The sequence below is a fragment of the Nuphar pumila genome, chromosome 12 (assembly GCF_984573655.1).
Source record: "Nuphar pumila chromosome 12, dmNupPumi1.hap1.1, whole genome shotgun sequence".
NCBI classification, from domain to species: domain Eukaryota; kingdom Viridiplantae; phylum Streptophyta; class Magnoliopsida; order Nymphaeales; family Nymphaeaceae; genus Nuphar; species Nuphar pumila.
The window spans coordinates 10,585,198-10,608,639 of NC_143260.1; the positions used below are offsets into that span (position 1 = coordinate 10,585,198).

Consider the following 23,442-nt stretch of genomic DNA (forward strand, 5'->3'; position numbering starts at 1 on the left):
TTTCTGTATTTTTTCAATCAACATTAGCCATGTAGATTGTTAGTTAGAAATTTGGGGGGTTTTATGATTTTTTTTTTTAAATTAGCTTATGTATAATATCTATAAATGATGTTTTCTAGGATAGAGTTTTGATTTTTATTTTTTTACAATGCATTTGTGCCCACCCTAGTTTAAATTTCTGGCTCCGCTTATGTGACAAATATTAAATTCGAGAAAGGATCAAGGTGATTAAGTATTGCAGGTCCACTGCCCGTCATCCTTGAGTATCATCTCCACGCCAGCCAAGCAGCCCAATACTGGTAGCTGAAAATCAATCAAAACAAGCATTACCAATTTGTGCACACTCCATATCATGGTCTAAATTATCTTATATTATTTGCCCAGGATTGCCTCTAGCGCATACCCAACTAAGGTATTTTTGTGAGGATTTTATCCTGTTGAGTATGGTGCAAGCATTAGCGTTTAAAAATAAACCCTAAACAAATAAAAATAGTGATAACAATGGTGGGTCATTCACAAACCCAAGATTTTTTTTTTGCATATTTTAATTATCTAATATAAACAAGAGAAAATATTCATACTTTTTTAGAAGCTTTTTATAAAAAAGGCTATTGATGTTTTCTTATAAATCTTTGTGTGGCAATACCTTTCTATCTTAACCTCTCAATGGTGCGAAGAAACTATGGTTATCATGAGTACTCTTCGCTCAACCACTCTTACTAATAGGGTTTCTCTCATATGTTGCTAGATTTTAGGAAGAGGATAGTTAGATGTTGCTTTTAGGCTATCTTTCTCTTAGGCTTAATGAATTTTAACTTTCATGAATCGTAAGTGATGTGTTATGATTGAATCCTTAAATGAGAAATAATTTTAATAATTTCTTTCCTATAAAAATATTTTCAAAAACATCCTTTCAAAGTTCCCTTCTAAGAATAAAAAAGTATTGTCAAACCCATAGCCTATGTAATTAACCATTGATTATCCAAAATACTAATCGAATATTATGAAACTTCTTCATAAAAAATTGATAAAAAATTAAAATATAATTTTAATAAAATACTTTAATTTTTTATTTATCAAATTACCAAACTTGAATTTTTCTTTAAATCTGAATTTTGCTTTTCTTTAATGCTGAATATTCTCCAAAAATACAATTTGCTAATGATCAATAGTGGGTTTGTGCATATGACAAAATTTGTTAACATTAAAGGAAACATCTAGCCTGATGTAGAAATGAACCAACAATGCTTCAATGCCGGGTTAGGTCTTCAAAATTTGACCCAACGATGTATTGGTAACTGTAGGGGTGCTAACTAGTTTGTATCCATGTTGCTATACTCGCTTGAAGAGATCCAAATATACTTGCATAAAAGAAGGTAAAATTGGAGCATAAGTAACATCAATACCTAAAAAAGTAACGTAGAGGACCCAAATTTTAATAGAAAATTCATGTCCTTGAGTTATAAGGGAATAAAGTTTATTGTCACTATGATGTTGTTAATATATATCAATACAAAAATAACTAGAGTCAAGCTTCAATAGATAAAGAGAGAGGCATCAACCTTAGAACCCAAGAAACCAAGGTCCAACAAAAAATTACTAAGTCATTGAAATCATGCTCGAGGGGCTTGTTTAAGCTCATACACTACAAAAAAATTGTTAATTAGCGACAAAAATTTGCGACGGATTTTTTTCGTCGCAAATTTGCGACAGATTAGCTAGAGAAAACTTTCTTCATGAATCCGTCGCTAAGTAGCGACGGATTAGCGATGAAAAACTTTCATCGCTAAACCGTCGCTACTTAACGACACTATTTTTTTGTCGCTAATTCTCAATATAAGAAAACATTTTAGCGATGGAAAAATTCCGTCGCAAAATCCGTCGCTAATTTTCGATTTAAACCGAGCGTGAAATTTTCCCTCTCCTCATTCGAAATTTAAACTGACCTCGCTCTATTTAAACCGACTTCGAATACTGAAGCAAGGAAACGAGAGAGAGAGAGAGAGAGAGAGAGAGAGAGAGAGAGAGAGAGAGAGAGAGAGAGAGAGAGAGGGAGAGACTAACCCGACTTCAGACTCATCGGTCTTGTCGGCGACGAGGAACTCCACGACGCTGAGTCGGAGGCGAGAGAAGAGGATGAGAGGGAGATCGTGATCGGCCTTCCTCTTGGGATGGTTGGAGCGCTCGACCTCCTCGGCACCGAAAGCCGCCTTGTAGAAGGCGACGGCATCGGCCGCCCTCGGCGCCTGAACCACGAGCTTCGGCCTGAGCGTCGAGAACTTCGCAGCGGATTCGCCGCCGTTCTCTGCTCCGCTCCCATTCTGGTGCTCCCCTCCTTCCTGCGCCATCTCTCACTTTCCCCTTCCCCCGAATGCACCAAATGAAACCCTAGAAATGGAACCACAACGAAGAAGAGGTAAAGCGAATCCACGAAAATGAAGAAGAAACAAAAATACGAACTAAGCAAACGCCGATTCATAGAGGACGGCGACACTAGAGAGCACGCTACTTAGCGACGGATTTTTTTTATTTTGTTTTTAAAATTTAGCGACGGATAATGTCCGTCGCTAATCTATCGCAAATTAGCGATGAAAGTTACGACAGATAAGGTTTTTCGCTAATTAGCGAGCAAAAATTTGCGATGGACGTTATCCATCGCTAATCCGTCGCTAAACAGTTTAGCGATGACTTAGCGACGGATTAGCGATGGATAGCGTCCGTCGCTAATCCACGATTTTCTTGTGGTAATACAATGCTATCCCAAGTTTGCAAATATGATTGAAAAAACAAGGATATTGAAAGTAGGGCAATCGAGACATATAGAACATTCTGAACATCAAACTGTCTGATAAGCCAATTATGCCCAACTGCTAGAGTAAGAATAATACAAATGGTAGTGAGTTTCAAAATAATCGATGGATTCCTGCTGCTGACTAAACCCTTTGGCAACAAGGTAGGCATTAAACTGTTCTAAGCTGCCATCGACCTTATGTTTGACTTTATAGATTCATTTACACCCAATGACATGGTGTTGGTTAGGTGGAACTAAGACTCATGTCCCATTCTGGATAAGAGCAACCAACTCAATGTAGATGGATTTTCTTCTATATATTAGGATCTTTGTTGGCAATTTAAAAAGATGTTTTGTGGAGAGTTAGGTTTTGGGTTTAAGAGTCCTCCATAAATCAGGTAATCATGTGATGGGTACGTAAGGGAACCAATGGTGATGGAGAGCTTGACAGATCCACATCTTGAGACAGAGAGGGAGGATAGTCAACTAGGTCATGGTCTAGCGAAGGAGAAGAGGGATTAGGCTGAGGGGAGGTTGAGACTATGGGTTGTGGTTAGGGGTGGCAAAACCTGACACGACCCGCCAACCCGCCTCTTAGGCGGGTTCGGGTTGGGCTTAAGCCAACCTGTTTAATAAACGGGTCGACCCACCTAACCTGTTTATTAAACGGGTCGGGTTCGGGTTGGGGGTATGCCAACCCGCCAACCCGGCTGACCCGTTTAATAAACGGGTTAGTCGGGCGGGTCAACCCCCAACCCGACCCACCAACCCGTCAACCTGACCCTCGAACCTGACCCGCAAACCCGTTTACCCGACCCAACCCATTTATTAAATGGGTTGGCGGGTCGTGTCGGGTTACCCGTTTATTAAACCGTCCGGGTTCGTGTTTGCCACAACCGACCCATTTAATAAACGGGTCAGGTTCTGGTTGAGGTATGCTGACCCGCCAACCCGACACAATTGCCACCCCTAGTTGTGGTGGAGGACAAGAGGGGAAAGTGAATTGATGTTATCATAGGAACAAGGAGTGGGGATGATGGGTGAACCATTTTAAAGGGAAACCTGAATTTATCAAACACTTTCGAAGATAATGAATTTGAAGATGGTCATGTTGAGGCAAAGATATCCCAGAAACACACATAAGGTTGTCCAAAGCATCCATCTTATGAGTCTGATAAGGCCTTAAGCAAGGAAAGCATGCATACCCAAAACCCGCGAACATTTGTAATCAACAGGAACTTCAAAAAACAATTCTATAGGCAATTTTTAAGCCATGGATGATAAGAGAAGGCTATTTATCAAGTACTGCAATATAAAAAACGTAACACCAATGTTTAAGTGGGACTCCAACAGGAGACAATAATATGAGACTTGTGTCCACTATGTGCCAGTGCTTCCGATTGGCACTCCCATTTTGTTCATGGGTATGTAGACACACCACACAATGTTCGATCCCACAAGATTAATTTGAGATATTGAGAAACATTGCAGTATTCACCATCCCAATCTGTGTGAAAAATACTTGATTTTACAACTATAAATATTCTCCATGTGCATCTTAAAATTCTTAAAAATATTTAAAAACTTATGATTTGTGTTGCTTCATATAAATCCATCAATATCCCTAACAAGCATAAATAAAACTAATATAGTTCCTATGACCATTAACAAAACTCATATGAGTTAGCCCCTAAACATAAGAAAATATCAAATTTAAATGTCCAAACACTTGGTGAAATGAAATAAGAAATGAAAAGTTTTGGTTTTTGCCAATCTAACACGCCTCATAAAATTTCAAAATATTGTGTACAACATAGTAACAAATATCGATGACATCTTGAAAATACCATGCCTTTTTTATTAAAAACTTTCAATATTTTCAAAATATCATGATATGAATTATCATATTGTTAATATGTTATGAACTTTATATATAATATTTTACTTTAAAGTTATTTTCTTATATATTTTTAAAGTTTAAATGTTAGAGATTTCTCCGGAAGAACACATTTTTATTTAAAAATAACAGGTGAATGTCTCTTACTGAGAAAATCCTGAAACTGAGATTTGTGACTATGTTACTGCAATGTGGGTCAGTGAACAATATTTGAACTTTTTCATTTTCCAAAAACTTGCCAAAATAAACTTCAAAGAATACAAAATAAATGCTAATGAAAGTCCTTTAAAAGATATACTTTTAAAGAAATGTCGCACTGGCCCACAGTGCCCTAGCCTTGGAGTTTTACGACAGTACTGGCACAACGACGTAGGTATGGCAGGCTGAATTGAACCAGTGTGACCAAGTCTTCGTGTTGGGTGTGGTTTCTTCGAGTTGTAAATATAAAAAACTTTTATTAACATTTCTTTCATATTCTTTGAAGTTTATTCTGACAAAGAAAGTTTAAAAAACAAGAAAACTCACACAAAAAGTTTTATCAAGACTGCTAATAAAAAAGGCCCATATCAGCCGAGATTAATGCAATATAAATCTAATTATACAAAAAATCACAGTTTGACTGTTTGAGAATAATGCATCATATCAGTGTTTATAACTTTTGGATCTAGACCATCCTGGGGGTTGCCCGTGTGGCCAGCGGGGTGATTGTGAGGGTGCTGAAACGAAAGCACTGGATCAAACCCCATTGGCAGCAGGTCTGTTTTTCTGTGGTGGGCCACGTAAGGCAGGCTAGTTGCCCCACCTGGGGTCTTCTTAAGGGTTCCTTGTCATAAAAAATAACTTTTGGATCTGGCCCAGCTCAACTGAAACCCATCCTACCGATCTCATTTGTCACAACGACTCAGACTGGGGTTCTTATCGGTGTTTATAACTTTTGGATCTAGCCCAGCTCAACTGAAACCAATCCATTAATCTTACCGAACTCATTTGGGATTGGACCTGAGTAAAAAAGAAAACTGGACTCACAAAAAGTCTTGGGGGGTTCAGTCTGTCAGACAACCTCAAGACCTTCCCTGGCCAAGCTAGTCGACCAAGGGAACGATCCTCCGCAACTGAAACAGCCCGAAGGCTGCGCCGAGTCGGCATTCACGCTCAGGTCAAGAGGTCATGCTTCATCTTCCAGACTTGGATCTCTGTCTCCTTAAGACTTAAGGATACAGTAGTACAACCTATAGAACAGATCCTGTTCAAGTAAGGTCGTGATGATTTGATGATACATTTACGCATATAAAGCATTGAAAAAAGTTAAAATTTCTCGATACAGGACTAAAACCCATCACTCTCTTTCCTGCCATGTGCATTCCTGCTAGAAAACAAAAGGAGAAAAGTTTAATAATAATGGGTGGTCATTAAGTTACGACCATAGCCACTCAGAAATTGCTTTAGATTTGTCGTTTATAATATGTTCTATGTTCCGTGGATCCACTCTTTCTTCCGGAAGCAACAATCTTCAAGACTGCCGATTTTGTGGCTTCAGTAATGGTTGCAATCTTGCATCATTACAATTATTTGTAACTGTAAGCATCTGATGTTGCAATAGTTGAAGATGCACTAATGAAGGAATTGATCTATCTCCAAACAGCACCTTTACCAACCATAGTTTTTTTTTTGGTCGCTTTTCCTTCTTCGTTTCGTGATAGCAAATCTCTCAGTCAGAGTGGGTTGGTCGCTTGCGCGAAAGACCCGATCCAACCGATCAGAAATGTCTCCTTCCTTAATGACTGAGAGCACCCGTCTTGCTCCACCACGAGCTGAATAAATAGGGTTAACTTTTTAACATTAGGCTGTTCATGTCTGCTATGGTTGCAACTGAGGACCCTTAAACATATAGCAGTTACAAATGAACCTCTGATGCCTTCTGGTTTATGTAGGTTTGCTAGTAATGGGTTTTTTTAAGACACCCAAAATTAGACAAGGCTTTGGTGGTTTTCAAATGTCACCTGCAGCCCAAACTTGAGTCGTTATTGGAGTTTTTTTTTATGCTTCTAAACATTAAGAAATAAATCAATATCCAATGTACAGATCACATGAAAAGAAAAAGATCAGCTTGCCAATACAACCACAAAAGCACATAATCTGTGTGTGTGTGTGTGGTAAGTCAAGTTTTGATGAATGAAACTGATTTCAAGTGAGTCCAGAGCTTGAAAATCTAGATATGAAATTATGCATGAAATATGACAGAGTTGGCCTCCAAGAGTGCATAGTAGATTATCTTTATACAGATTTGTGTAGCTAAATAAGAGGACAACTATGTGACAAATATTAAATCCGAGAAGGGATCAGGGGGATTGAGTTTTGCAGGTAAGCAGAAGCAGCTGCCACTCCACTGCCCAACTTCACTTGGTATCCGACATCCTTGAGTATCATCTCCACGCCAGCCAAGCATCCCAGTAATTGTAGCTGAAAATCAATCAAAACAAGCATTATCAATTTGTGCACACTCCATTATCATGGTCTAAATGATCTTATATAACTTGCCTAGGATTGCCTCTAGTGCATACTGTGAACACCCCAAATTTCCAACTAAAGGAATCTTTTTGAGGATTTTATCCTGTTTAATATTGGGATACCAAATATTGAACAGTTTCATGACAAATTGAACGGTAATGCAGTCAGAGAAGGAATGAGATAGATTGTCAAGAAAAGGATTTCATCCTGTTGAATATTGGAATACCAAATATTGAACAGTTTCATGACAAATTGAATGTTAATGCATTCAGAGAAGGAATGAGATAGATTGTCAAGAATCAGTAGTCCCCTTGTTTGTTTGCTTAAAAAAACTTGTTATGCCCAATTCAATTTTTCTGTTTTGATACCCATGTTGAGGAGGCCCCAGTTGGACTCATAACTTGAGACCCATTGGTTAAAGGTACTGTGCCTCAGCCAACCAAGATTACACCTTTCAACCCCTGTTATGTCCACTATGACATGTAAATATCCCTTCAATGGAAATTTGAGGCAAGTGTTGGTGAAAATACATATTCACAAATCAAGATGTGATATTGTTTCTGGAGGCAACACTTCAAAGTGAAGCTAAACACAAATCAAACAAATATTGATATCTTCCAGAAAGTGTATCTAACTGCAATTAAATAACTGTATCATTGGACATCTATGTCACATGGGTGCGGGTGCGGGGATGCGACACTTTAAAAAAACATGGGTGTGGGGGTGCGGCAAAAAAAAAAAACAGGTTTGGATCTGTGTCGAATTCAGATCCGACCTGGATCCAAACCCGATAAAACATGCTTTAAATAAGCACGCAGGGTAGGGAACCCTCCCCCAAGCTGCTCACTCTCTCTCCTCGCTCGCCTTCTCCCCCCGCCGCAGGCTCCATCTCTTCCGTTTGTTTTCCGGCCACCTGACGCCGGCAAGCTCCACGTTCGGCGAGCCCCCCCTCCGCCCCCCTTTCAGGTGAGTTCCCTCTCGCCTCTCTCTTTCCTCGTTGTCTTCTTCTTCTTCAGGCGAGCCTCCCTCAACGTCTTTTTTTTTTTTACATAAATGACCCTGGGTGCGTTGACCGCACCCAGGGTCTGGTTGATCGCACTAGGTGCCGCACCCGCATCGCGTCACGTTGATGCGGGTGCGGCACCTGGTTAGCCGAATCCCTGTGACATAGTTGGACATCAATTTCAGATTAGCCTCTAAAGCATTATGACAAGAGTCAATTAACAACATAAAGAAACATGTGCCATGAGATGCTACGGTATAAGATCTAGAATTATTGCTTTAAGAGGCAATACAAGAGCTAACAATCTCCATTCTCAACTTGATGAATAACGAAAAATGTTTACTGTTACTAGTTCAAAGAACTCTCATGTATACTTGTTTGAGTGCCTCTCAATGCATTTGCATCTAGATCTCTGGTTCTGAAAACTATAGATATAATGGTTAGTCAGTTCCACATGGCTGGTGAAAGCATCCAATCATTTGAGGCTTTGAGCTATTTTATTGGTGAAGAAATTTCATAGGCACATGCAATTTACAGGCCACAGCTTCAAGCAAAGGGAGCACAATATCCCAAAAGGTCAAAGATCTCCTAGGTATTAAATTATATTGGTAGGCATAATATTATCCAAATATTGAAAACTAAAAAGATCTCACATCTTGGCATTATGACTCATTGCTTGAGAACAACTGCGCACACACACAGGCACATGAAATTTGCCTATTATGAAATAAAGAAGCTACATAAGAAAAAGAAACAAAATTGTACCTCATTAAGATTGCCAAGGTGCCCTATTCTGAATACCTTGCCAGCGACTTTGTTCAATCCCAATCCTAAACTTAGATTGTATCTTTTCCAGGCCCTCCTGACAATCTCTGAACTGTCAATATGAGGAGGGACTAACACTGCTGTGACGGTGTCGCTGTACCATTCCTCCTTCTGAGTGCAATTTTTCAAGCCCCATGCCTCAACAGCAAGTCTGAATTTCATGCAAACGATAATGGACAGGACCTTTAATTGGAAAAGAAAAGGTGATAATGTAGACAGAAATCCATTAACTCTTCCATGTGGATAATATTCTGTTTCCAATTTGAGAATAAATTGGTATCATGCAATAAGATAACAATTACAAGTTTGATAGTTAACAGTTATTGTTAATTTTCAAAACACATCTTCAAGATGGATGCCTTATCAATGACATTTCTGATGGACACTATTTAGATTACTGGGGAATATGGAAAGTTATATCCAAGTTGAATGCAATCTTTTTACAAAACAAATAGACATTTTTTCCAAAAGGATATTAGTGCCAAGTTTGTGAAATTTGTGAACACAATGCTGTAAAATGCACTTTAACATGATTTGATTGATAATGATCTCTTAAGTACACTAACCCCAGTTGAAATTAAGCAAACTATGGTTAGATCACGAGTCTTATCACTCAAAGTAAACCAAATCATTGCTATATTCTAATGATTAGAATTACCTTGTTGCTTTTCCAAGGCGAGCATGCCTTGCAATCACATTGTCAAGACCTTCCTCAAAAATGAGATCAAGTGCTGCTTTTAGTCCATAGAGAAGTTGGATGGAAGGTGTGTATGGCCAGAATGTCCCTACCTTATAGAACTTCAAGTAATCATTCCAATCAAAGAACACCCTTACTGATTTAGCATGTTTGGATGCTTCCAATGCCTTTGGACTAGCACAAACAATGCCCATACCGGTGGGCAGGGATAGAGCCTTTTGAGACCCTGTTAGAGCAACATCTATGCCCCATTCATCCATGCGGAAATCAAGAGCACATATGGAAGATACTCCATCCACAAGCAACAAAGCAGGATGCCTGTAGTCATCTGTTTGACACCACCAAGCAAATATCTTCATTTAAATAAAAATTTTCTTGTATATGTTAATAACAAAAGATAGAATCATGTCATTCATGCCCCTCAAGTCAAAACTGCTCATGACTTGCCAAGAGAATGCAGTTTGACTCTGATGTGATTTAACTGAGTTGCCATGACAATGATCAGTCCACTCTCATCTTTTAACAGACAAAGTGGGATTTGGCTCTCACTTGCCAGAGCCGATAAAGGGGCCCAGAATACAGGTTGGCTCAGTTACAGGTAGTTGATAAGATCTGTAAAAACTAACCAAGGATTCTTCTAACATCGGACAAGTTATTGGTGACCCCTGTTGCTGTTTCATTGTGAACGATACAAACAGCCTTGATGGTGTGTGACCTGTCTGCTGCAAGTTTTGATGCCAGTGTTGCAAGATTTGCTCCTTGCCCCCATTCACTCTCTATGACATCAACATTGAAGTTGAGTCGCTGCTGTTGGTCTATCCACAGAAGGCTGAATTGGCCAATCAGAAAGGACACAATCCTATCACCAGGTGATAGTGTGTTTGTCAGTGCACTCTCCCATGCACCAGTGCCTGATACAAACAGCACAACGTTAATAATTTAGAAGAACACATGAAAACTTTGGCAGATAAGAAGCACTCCAGCGAAACTGCTCTCATTTACTAATGCTTGAAAACAGAGTGCTTATCAACTTGCTGTGTGAGCTCTGACAGGGAAAACTTTCAGGAAGGCTTAGCTTGACTCAGATTTCCAAGTGAAAACTGAAAACTCAAAACTAAGAGACTTAGTTTGGATCCATTATGAAAAGAGCAGGCAGAGCGGCTATCCAGGCATGTGGATACTCTGTTCCTACTTGGTAAAGTAAGATACACAAGATGGGGTTGTAAGTTAGATGTTGTAGTCTACGGGAGACTCTTGCCATATTGAACTAATCAACTACTAATTAAAACAGCCTAACAGTCTGGATTCCTTGGGCATGTATGACATCAATTGAAACATGAATAGGTTCATAAATTCCAATTACGAGTACAAAAGATGGAATTATATGATATGCTAGCATAACTGGTAGTTCAAGAACTTGGTTATGCCATATAATGCTCAAATGTGTCTTTAGTGTGCCAAGCAAGTTCATGATGGTGAAGAACTTTACTCAACTAGACATGACTCAACAACATAGCATATACGATGGGATGGGCTAACTTAAACATGAAACAAGTAACAGACTCCAATCCAGCACATGTTGCAATGAAGTACATATGCATTTATGATTGATTCGTTACCTGTGGTAGGGATGAGGAATGGGGTGCCAGTGGTTGTCTTGAATATCTTCTTTACATCCTCTAGAAGAGTCTTTGTTAAAGCTGGTATAGCTGGAGAACGGTAGTCCTCGTTGTTTCTGTTCATGGCCCGGATCACGGGTTCCGGGATGTTAACCGGTCCAGGAACAAAAAGATGGTTCCTCCCAGGTCCATACATGTAATCCATCTCTCCTTGCGTAGATGTCGGTGTCCACCACAGTAACAGATGAATCCAAATAAAGTTCTTGCACTTCTTCTTTTGTTTTTTCTTCTCTAGAAAACCTGTTGATCGAGTTTTGCCTGCAAATTTGCACATGAGGATGCTCCTGTCATTGATAAACTACCACTAAACCAAAAGACTCCATAGTGTAATATAATTGTGTATGGACCCATTTACATTTTTCAGACATATATACAGTATGATATAATTGGTATGGACTGATGAGGATTTCACTAGCATTTTCAAGAACCATATCCATGTCCTGATAGGTATTATCACATAACACATCCATGTCTTACCGTACTTCTTAAGTGGATACTTGTATGATAACCCATAGCCTGAAAAATGGATGTGGTTCATATGAGTAACCAACCTACATCCTCCCATTTCAACCCTATATACACTAAAAGAAGATTAAGATTTGATAATAGTAATTTTTGCCATTTATATTGTCACTAGCTCAAAATTTTCAAATCTTGCATAAATACCTGCCAGGTTTGAGAAAATCCAACATATATAGTGTTAAAGTTAGCTACAATGGTTTGTATGTACAAATGACTTAGCAAACTTCATTTTTTTTGGTGCAACAGACTGCATGGATGTGATCTACATCCACTTTTTAGTAGGAACCTGCTTTTGAATCACTGGAATCTAACCTGTGTAGAGGTTTTTCTGGCGATGCAAAAATCAAAGTCTATAAAAGCACCAGTTTTTCCTGACTGAAAAAAACATGTTTTTTCATTGGAAAAACATGATCCAAAGGTCAATTTCCACTAAATTGACCACGCTGAATGCATGAGTCAAAACAACTTGGATCATTGTAGGTACAATATATATATATATATATATATATATATATATATATATATATATATATATATATATATATATATAGTTGTAGGTGTTTTTGCTGTAATCTCAAGTTGTGTTTGTCATTGTTCCTTTATTAAAAACCAATCTACAGATCAAATCAATTTAACAAGACAATTTGAATTTTCTTTTCATCATCAAGTTTTAGTATACTATGAACTTTTTATTGCTTGCATCTGAACATGAAAAACTATCTCATCTTAATACATGCTTTTTATGGAGTAAACTATATAGAATACATCTCAGTTCACATCATTAAGCAAACACCTACAACTATGCTGTTTTAAACTGTTAGGATAGTTACAGAGATAAGACTGGTGAGTGTGTGTGTGCGCGTCTCTCTCACAATATATATATATATATATATATGAGAACTGAAATATGAGAACTAGAAATATGGGCATTTCCAACTTTTTTTTTTGTAAATCCAACTATGTGGATGTGCTTGGTATGGTGAATTTGCTAGGGATCAACTGTTGGATCGTGTATTTTTTATGAAAAATGTGATTTTTGAATGCTTGAATATTTATGATGATTATGAGCCATTGATTTTAAAGCCTTAAAAAAATCTGGTTATACATCAAAGTCGAATGATTCAACAGCAGGATCTTATAGAACAAAATCTTATAAAACCAAGCATGCAGATCACATCTGTACGGTTAGATTCAAGAGAAAAGAACAAAAAATCCATGAAAATCATGGTTCACACATTTAGTTTTCATATTTCTAGTTCTCATATTATATATATGTGCTTAGCATGATCGATTTAGTGCAAATCAACTCTTGGATCATGTTTTTTGGATGAAAATACATGTTTTTATGAGCCGGAAAAAACTGGTACCTTCATAGCCATTGATTTTGGATCACCGGAAAAACCTGTATACAGGATAGATTCCGAAGACCCAAAAACCGGTTCCCACTAAACAAAACCTATAGATCACATCTAAGGTGTTAGGCATGCAAAAAAATACTTAAAACTACGATTTTTGAAGGGGGTCGAACGAGACCTAACGAAAAAGGGGGCCTAAGGAACGCATTACTATATATATATATATATATATATATATATATATATAGGTGCTTACATAAATCTAAGCTCCAAAAGAAAAATCTAACCTGATGTCCCTTATTTTTATGAAATGCAAGCCGTTGATTTTTCACCATTTCAAAAATGAATCTTGCGGTGCATTGAACATGGTAAAACTTTCTAACATAGTAAATAAATCATGCTAAACAGACATGAGTGTGTACCACCATATATATATATATATATATATATATATATATATAGAGAGAGAGAGAGAGAGAGAGAGAGAGAGAGAGAGAGTAGGTGCTTAAACATTAAGTGCTTGTGATACGTGCTTAATGGTTTTTTTAAGGTTTTTTTTCATTTTATTTTTAAATTTTGACCGTACAGATGTGATCTATGTACTTGATTTTATAGGAATCAGCTCTTGAAGTTTTGGATTCAGACACATGGTTGAGTTTTTATAAGGTTCGAAAAACCAACGGTCCAAAATCTTTATAAATTTTCGAGGCTCCAAATATCATCTTTTTCATCGAAAACACATGATCCAGTTGTAGATTCCTTGTAAATCAACCATGCCCAACACATTTATGGGATCTGAACTGCGAAAAAAATACAGGAAGAGCAGAAAAACCCATCAAGCACGTATCACAAGCACCTACGCTCTACTCTCTCTCTCTCTCTCTCTCTATATATATATATATATATCAAGAGTCGGTCAATAGTTTGGCTCTTGATCATTCTTGATACCATTATAATTAATAACCAAACAACCAATTTTTCCATTTGGCTTTGTTAAATTGATGAAACGGGTGATCCCCAACAGAAAATTGGTGTTTGGTGACGAGTTGCTCAACTTAATTAGAAAACGATGGTGCAAAAATATCAAATTCATTCATTCGTACCTTTGTTATGTGTCTTATCAATGATAATGGCGACTCGGTTTGCACCTAATCAGACCCATCCAGTGTCCCAATCTATCCAACCAACCCCTTAGATTACAGACTCTGCCTTAAGCATTGATTACTTCACCTGGACCCACCTCACTAAGTTCAATCAAGAAATGGGGTTCTTGATATGGACTTGGTGTGCATGAAGACTATTAACTTTTTGTATAAGAAATGTGTTGAGGCAACGAGAGCTTCCAGGATGACTTTGATACGTAAAAGTAAGACGGAATTATATGAGCAAAAGAATCCATCAGTCATCAATTCCATTCATGGAGAGAAAAATCAACACCAATACTACAGAAGAGAAAGAGCTTTAAGCAGACATGCACCTCAGAATTCATGGAGTGATGAGGGTTTTTGGGAATGAGAGAAACTCTGGTGCGTCTCCACCTCTCTCTCTCTCTCTCTCTCTATCCAAATGCGGGAAGAGATGAAACGCGGCCAAAAAGAGCTTGCTCACCTGTACATTTAATCAGTTGGTGGTGGGGAACCCATTTGCTACGTGGCAGATAAGAGGGACTACTGGTTGAGAGGCTGAAGACTAAGCTGATCAGTGGTCAATTAAAAAAAGTTTATAAATAATAAATAAATAACATATAATTAAATAAATAAATAAAAACATGTTTGTATATATGACAAAAAGCTATTTTTTTTTTCACTTTTCTTATTCTTTGGTATATCAGACATGGGGTGCGGGGGGCACAAAAATAAGAAAGAGTGAAAAAATAATATTTTTTGGTCACATATATATATATATATATATATATATATATATATATATATATATATATATATATATATATATATATATATATATATATATATATATATATATATATATATATATAACTGAACATATTAAGCTCCATTTTTGGTTTTGCCTCATTCTGCCCTATAGGTTTTAAGTGTTTTATGATAGATCTGAACCGTTAGATATGTTTAGCATGCTCGATTTAGTGAGAATCGACTCTTGGATCATATATTTTTGATGAAAAACATGTTTTTCTTGGCCAAATGGTACCTTCATAGCCATTGATTTTGAATCACCAGAAAAACCTTCATACAGGTCAGATTCTAGTTATCTAAAAGCCAGTCCCCACTGAACAAAGCCTATAGATTACATCTACCGTGTTAGATGTGAGAAAAAAAATTACTTAAAACTACTATTTTTGAGATCACATTTCCGATGTTTCGTAGATATTTTATACAAAAAATTTTATTATATGCAAAAGAGTAGAATATTTGCGATTTTAGTGGTTTCAATTTCAGCGAGATTTTACAAATAAATTTATGCGAGTTCACGAGGTCTAAATTTGCATAAAAAATATGTGATTCTAGATTTAAGTAGGTGTTAGACATATTGGCCGATCAATACAATTTTATCATAAAAATGCGTAAATTCGCAATTGCAAAAGGTAAAAGTATCCTAATAATGTCGGATATTTATAATTTTAGACATCAAGATAATATAAAAAATTATAAGGTTTTTAAGAGATTGCATCAAATTAGCCATCATTTATCCCTATGAAAACACATCTATACATGAAATATGCCTACTCTAATGTGGTTCTTCTGTCAAGTAATCTATACAATGTGCATCTATAAGCTTTGCCTTTGAAACCATTTTAAGACTGTTTATGAAATAAGACTTCATGCGAGCACACGTGTGCGTGTATGGGTGTGTGTTCATCCGAACATTGGTTTTCTGTTCAGGGTACCCTCAAGGCAATCCTCTAACAGCAAAGAAAGGAGAGAGGGGATTCATCAAAGGATGGTAAGCAGAAGCACTCGTCTATATTATTGCCAGATAAGACACCTGCCCGGGCCGCCTGAGTGGCAGCAGACCTGGGGAGAAGATGTTGACCCCTTTGTCTCAGGTTCGAATCTCACAGGGCAAGTACCTTTAACTGGTGCACTCTACAAGAGCTTGGGTGTCTTACCTCGCAAGAAGGCCGGCCTATATATCAAGTGACCTGGTTCTCGCTGAGGGTTCCTCGTCATTAAAAAAAAAAAGATATTGCTAGATTAACTACTTTTTATTTTATATTTTTATTTTGGTGATGTTTGTACTTTATGCTATATATATATATATATATATATATATATATATATATATATATATATATATATATATATATATATATATATATAGCTAAGATTTTTGTGGCATGACATGCAGCTTGTCAGGGCTTTGCTGCTGGTGAGGGAGGAAAGCAGCCGAAGCATCACCACCTTGAAATTATCACTACTACTACTGAGTAGTTAACGATAAATTGGACGATATGTATGTTTTAATCTCGTGGCCTCTGTACCAAATGGCAATGGGATGTTTGTGCATGTTATAAGTTTGAAGCAGAAATAAAGTGGCTGTCGTTTTCTTGTAAGAAATACCAACTTTTTAAGTTTCTCAAATTTTTATCAGAAAAGTAAAAATTCTGAAAAAAATATAATAATGAATAAAAATAAAATTCATTTTCCCTTGATATTGCCAATGAAAATGTAAATATCACGATAAAAAAAACTTATGTTTCATTTTTTTTAATTAAAATATCATGATATTTACAAAATATCGCAATACTTTGAGCTTAAGTGGGTAACGATTCATGAGACCTGAACTTGAGTTGAGTTTGAAAATTAGGCCCAAGCCTAAACCAATATGATTCACCATGTTATGAATATGGCATAAACCAGTTTCGGGTATAAATTGTGTGTGGGATGAGGTAGAACTGGGTGCAATCCACTTAAGTGGGCACAATGGATCCAGGTCTTACATTTTCATACCCAAAAAAGACCACTTTCTGAATGGGTCTAAGATTTGGACCGGACACAACTTATGGAAGTCTCTTAAAATCTGGTTGGTCTAGTTTGATCGGTTCAATTCTTCAGTTCAAATCGAGTTTACTTGATCCACTTACACATCTAGCCACAATATAACATGCTGTGATAAAAAAGAGTGGGACCTTCTCCAAGACTAGGCAGCCAAGCTTGGCTAGGTCAAGACCATGCTGCAAACTTGGCTGGGTGAATCAACTGAGATATGTCCATAAACAACTTTTAACCATATTTTTACTCCTAATCAAATTTTTTCATTTTCCATACACCCTAAAAAAAATTGATTTTTCAAACACCTCAAAGCTTTTGGCCTTGGTTAAGCAAATAACCCCATGAAGTCTCTTTTATCAACTCTCTTCTTCATCCTCCAAACCGCACATTCAATGATGAGCCCGAGTAATGACTACCACATCCCACACGACCTCATCCCTTCAAAAGGGGGTCCCACACCTGCCCCCTCCTTCACAAGGACAGAGTCCTTTGCAAAGTACTCGGTCCCAACTAGGGCTGGTAAACGAACAGTCGTGACTCGGCTCGGTTTGGCTTGTCACGAACTCGATTTTCGATCGGTTTGTATAGTTGGCGAGCTGAGCCACGAGCAGCTCGTTTAGCTTAAATGAGTTGAGCCCGAACACAAGATGTTCAGCTCGGCTCGATAGTGTTTATATATATATATATGGAAGAATGCATAAAATATGTATAAAAAAGAAAGACGAATGAAAATATATACATAAAATATGGACTATTAAGTGTAATTTATAAAAAATTATATATACTTCAAGTATAACATATATAAATAACATGAAATGTTTTTACACGAGCCAGCTTGTGAGCCGAGCTTGAGCGCGACTCAGCTAAACATGAACATGAGCCAAGACACTAGCTCAATCCACTATTAAACGAGCCGAGCCGAGCCCGAACATGCCCTGTTCGGTTCCAGCCCTAGTCACAACCAATGTTATTGGTAGTGTATCGGCCAACGAAACCAAGCTTATTCGGCTTATTTCTAATTTTCTTTTAAAAATGGTTTACATTATTTTAATATTTTGTGATATGTGTCATTTGCTGGTTAAAAATTGCTCGATTCGGTTAAAAACAAAATTGGCTGATTCCTGAATCATTTTGAAAATCAATTCAGGGTTAGATACGATTCTGACATCATTGGTCCGAACACCTCTTACTCATCCTTGTCCTGCCTTATTCATCTCAAGTAATAAAAAGTATTGACAAATAAATGCTTTGCCATGTTCTAGTTTAATTAAAAGTAATTTGCACAAACTATTTACCAGTGGTTTTAACTCTACGTTTTCTCTAAATGTTTTTTTTTTCAATGACTTGTTTTAACTTCAAAATGAACACTAACTTCAAGTTAAATTAATGCAAGGCTGGGTGGTCATGGGACCCATCTGGGGTTTTCCTGGCTTAGGTTAACGTGGGTGGTAGAGAAATGGGAAAAATTACCTCAGTGATAAAGGTTTGGGAGTAGGGATGGCAGTGTACCAAGGCGGGGGTGAGGGACAAGGTCTCCACCCCCGCCTTCATCCCCGCACGGGTTTTGATTTTAACCTCCATCCCCACCTTTATCCCCGCCTCCATCCTCGTTTCGTGTCCTTCATCCTCGGCCCGCCTCATTTCTCCTCAGTCCACTGTCATCTCTAAAGAAGGATTGGAGACAGGGACGGGGTGGGGTGGGGCAGGGGAAAGCGTAAGTCCATCTCCTCCATCCCTGCATGGGTTTTGATTTTAACCTTCATTCCCATTTCATGTCCTCCATTACCGATTCAAATGAGGCGAGGCGGGGTGGGGTCCTGTTTCCCTTGGTCCACTGCCATCCCTATTTACGAGTACCAACGGGGGCTCTGTTTGTTTGGTAGAAGCTGTTAGTGCACGTCACCTTGTTTGGGACATTGCAAGTTCAAATCCCAATGGTATGATGTATATAACTGGTGGGGTCTGCCAAACCCCAGCTTGCCTATAATAAAATAGATAATGGTTAGGGAGCTATTTGAAAAGTATAAAAACTATGGTGGGTATATTAATCTTGATGAAACCAAATTGGCGGGTAATTGAAAATTTGCCATTTTTAAGACCATGGTTTATGGTGTGTTGCGTATCAAAATTTAAATCTTAACAAGGACGAGGTCTTATATGAACGAATGTTGTGGCAGGAATCCATTTGCAAGTTATCATCTCATCATCCTCATCTTTGTATGCCCAAGACTTTGAGGCTAGGAGGACGTTTTGTACTTGTGGTTGTTCCTTTATTAGGTATTCTTGTCTCGTCCTTATCTTGTATGCAACTTATATATATATATATATACTGTGTATATGAGATGGTTTTGTACCATTATACCTTATGGCACACTGTTGTTCGTTTGTTTGTCCAAATGGTAAATCTAACCCTACATATGTGTTCAATATAGTGTATTTAATATGTTAGAAGGTTTTATCTTGTTTAATACTCTATCAGATTCATTTTTAAATTGTTAAAAATTAATGACTCACGATCTATGAAAATATGGGTGGTTTAAAAATGACATAAAACATTTTATTTGAGTCAAATCACTGCAAGGGATGTGAAAGTACATGGGCAAACTAGTGTCAATGATTTTTATCGTAGTAATTTAAATGACATTCAACCTTTTTGAGCATACGATAATGTTAGGTATAAGTTATAATTTTGATGTGATTTATGGTTAAGATGAATGCGAGATTCTGATGGTTAATCTTGAATGTTGAAAATACAAAAATGATGCATGCATAGAAGCAAATGAAATGATAGATACAATGAATTTTGATATAGTTGGTACAACCGAACAATCAATTAGTGATAACAATGATCATGTTGATAGTGCAGAATCAGATTATATCGATGATGATGAGTATACAATATCGATAGGAGAAGGTAAAAGCGATGCACCAATGACATTGGAGAATGTAAACCCTTGGTTCTTGAATGATTAAAGCGAAGACATTTAATTTGTATGAGCAATTGCGTAATGAAAAACATAATGATTGTGAACAATTCCAATGCTATCAATACACTCAAACGATCAAAAAATTATTTTGAGCAAAAGGTTTAATGGTCTCCAACACTGCCACAAGTTTTTGAAAGATCATATGATCAAGAATAACTATAAAATAAACTTCTTAAAAAGCTACAATAATAGAGTTATTGTTGTATCCATGAGGAAGAACACTCATATGACAATTGATTTCCCTTGAAAGATTCATTGAACAAAGGTATGCAGAGCGAGTTTCTTTCAAGTAAAGAGGTATAATAGCGAACATACATGTGGTGGATCATTGAATAACCTTGTAGCGGAGAAAATATCTTCTAAGTAGATTTCACGTGTTATTCACAAACACATGCACGATAACCCAAAGATAACTCCAAGAAAAATCATGAATAACATCAATAGCGAAGAAGGTATAGAGGTTACTTACAAACAAGCATGACGTGGACAAGAACACACTAAGATTGCATTATATGGTTCATTCAAATAGTCATTCAAGATGCTTCCTGCCTATTTGGATCATCTGATGAATGCTAATAGAGGATCACTAGGATATATTAAGACCAATTAGAAAAATCAATTTAAGTACATGTTCTTATCCTTTGGCCCAATCATGGATGAATTTTTGAAAGGATTTCTTCCAGTTTTTATGAGAGATGGCACATTCCTAAAAAGAAGATATGCAAGTATATTATTGTCGGCCCATATTATTGATTCTTGTGGTGAGATATTTTCTGTATCATTTTCAGTTGTTGATAAGGAGTCCAAAGATTCATGAGCATGATTTTTAGAGGTATTAAAGCACAAATTCATACACTTCAATGAGTTTAAACATATAAATGAGTATTGACAATTATCTTAGATCAACATCCAGGTTTAAAGTATGTTATCCCTTACACATGGCATATATGTAATATTGGATTTTGCATGAAACATTTGACAAATAACTTTTCAAAAAAATTTGGTTCACCACTCGGTGTACTTTGATGGAGTGCAACTCAAGCAACTACAAAATAACAATGCAATTATTTTTTTGACAAAGTTAAGAAACAAAGCACAAACACATGTAATTATTGCCACTAAGGTGGAGCTGAAACATTGAGCTAATTGTCACTTTCAAGAGGAAAGATATGGTTGCTTAACATCTAATATACCAGGAAGCTTCAATTCATAAATTCTCGTCATACGTAATAAGCCTCTAATTCCACTTATTAAAAACTCCGTCTCATTCTGAAGAAACTTTTTGAGAAAAGAAATATTGCTGGGTAGCATATGACCGGTGTTGTAGGGACAAAGGTCTAAGAAAAGCTAGAAGAACTGAAGAAAAAGGCACAACAAATAAATGTACAAGTAGTGTATTGCCTTCAACAATGATACGGGGCCCGCGACTGATCTTTAAAGTCGCTTGTACTCTTGTGAATAGTGACAGGTTAGCGGGATTCCTTGCGAACATGAGATTGCATGCATTTTGTACAAGGGTAATCTACCAGAGGATTACTAGGACAAGTAGTTCAAAGTTAAATCAAATTGAGTTGCATATAATCAATATTCATTCTACTCGATCATAGATAATGGCCTACACATCGCTCCACCAACTCTTATAACTTTTTATCTATCAAAAGTGGTTCGCAAAGTAAGGCGACCTAAAGTTAGTTGACATAAAACATACCACAGTGATGTTGTGGCATACAAGTGCAGTGCATGTGGTGAGGTTGGTCACAACAGGCAGCACCATGAATTACAATATACATATATATCCAATGTTATTTAATGAATTGCTTCTTTGTGTACATACAATGTTTTTTAATTAATTGATTCTTCATGTGTATATCCAATGCTTTTTAATTAATTGCTTCTTTATGTGTATATCCAATATTTTTCAATTAATTATTTTTTATGTATATATCTAGGTAGTTCGAGATATATGACCATACACGTTCTTACAAAAGAAAGAGATTAAAAAAATCTCGAGTTTCAAAGAGAAAAGAATAACCGGTCATATATGCGGTATAAGCAATATCCTGAATCATGTATCTTTATTTGATATTAATCGTATACAATTTATTTTGTTGTTAAGAACAAGTTAATTGGAAAGGAAAAACTATAGAAGAGAATACCCCAAAGCCAAAAGAGTATAAGTTTGACAAAGAAACTCTCTTGAAAAGTGACACAAGTTTTAGTTTTGCATGTTAATTTGTTTAGTTTTTTGTTACTTTTGCACGTAATTTTATTTTTTCTTTTGTTACCAAACTGAATTTACTATGTAGCATCTAGAAAAATTTGTAGAAAGACACCAAGTGGCTCATAACGAGGACAAGAAAAGTGACAACTTGCTGAAGACCCTTTATCTTACCCTATATTTTTTTGAGTTATAAAAGCGATGTTTATAATGTTTTACTACCGATTAATAAAAACTAACTAATAAACCTTGTTTGTTTATAACAAATGATCGCAGCTAAAAGGCAACTGACTGCTTGGAAAGCAATGACTTCTTGTATCATTTCCTTGATACTGAGAAGGTATGTTTTTACATAATTGTGCATATTTACAAATAAAATTTTACATGCATAACTACATTACACTATATTTATGTTGTATCTCTTAATTCTTTTCAACCGGGGCAACAAACATTGGGTTCTTTGGAAAATGGACATGAAGGAAAATGACTTTAGGTTGTACAATTCTATGCCCAACACATATTTAACAAATAAATACCTAAAACAAATGATACAATTACATAATTTTCTCAATAATGTGCTTTTTGTGTATGCTTGTCATCTCATTTTTTATACATGTTTGTTATGTCCTTTTCATGCATATGTGTTGCAGATTCTTTTTTTTTAGTGCAATTTAGGTTTGACTGTTACGAAGATTGGATGACACAGAGAATGACAGGTATTCCTCAATAAGAGAACGCATCATCACTTTGCATTTGTTTGTTAACTCATTTCATACATGTACATATTTTTTACTTGGTATTTCTTCATTTTACAAGTATCACTATGATATATTTGTCATATAATATATGTAGTACTTGGGCAAACACTGGAGTTTGAACTTCAAGTAGGTATGTGTTTATATGTCAATTGTTTACTAGTTTGAGATATTCGTTGTTTACTAATAAAGAGTTATTTTCAACAAGATGTTAGAGATATAAGGAATTGTAAA

The 23,442-nt window shown here is 36.6% G+C and overlaps 1 protein-coding gene and 1 non-coding gene across 2 annotated transcripts; both read right to left on the bottom strand.

Annotated features, from left to right (window-relative positions):
- Positions 1–5,733: 5,733 nt before the first annotated feature.
- Positions 5,734–5,949, bottom strand: LOC149819962 (small nucleolar RNA U3). The gene has a single exon (XR_016426912.1). It is a non-coding gene; the product is annotated as a small nucleolar RNA U3 (small nucleolar RNA).
- A 940-nt stretch (positions 5,950–6,889) lies between these two features.
- On the bottom strand, positions 6,890–14,869 carry LOC149819963 (serine--glyoxylate aminotransferase-like). Its single transcript, XM_089983673.1, has 6 exons — positions 14,755–14,869; positions 11,341–11,658; positions 10,348–10,632; positions 9,683–10,049; positions 8,965–9,175; positions 6,890–7,148 (listed from the first exon to the last, which is right to left on the bottom strand). The coding sequence occupies exons 2-6, from the start codon at positions 11,543–11,545 to the stop codon at positions 7,011–7,013; spliced, it is 1,206 nt and encodes a 401-aa protein (XP_089839799.1). The 5' UTR covers positions 11,546–11,658; positions 14,755–14,869; the 3' UTR covers positions 6,890–7,010.
- Positions 14,870–23,442: the final 8,573 nt, after the last annotated feature.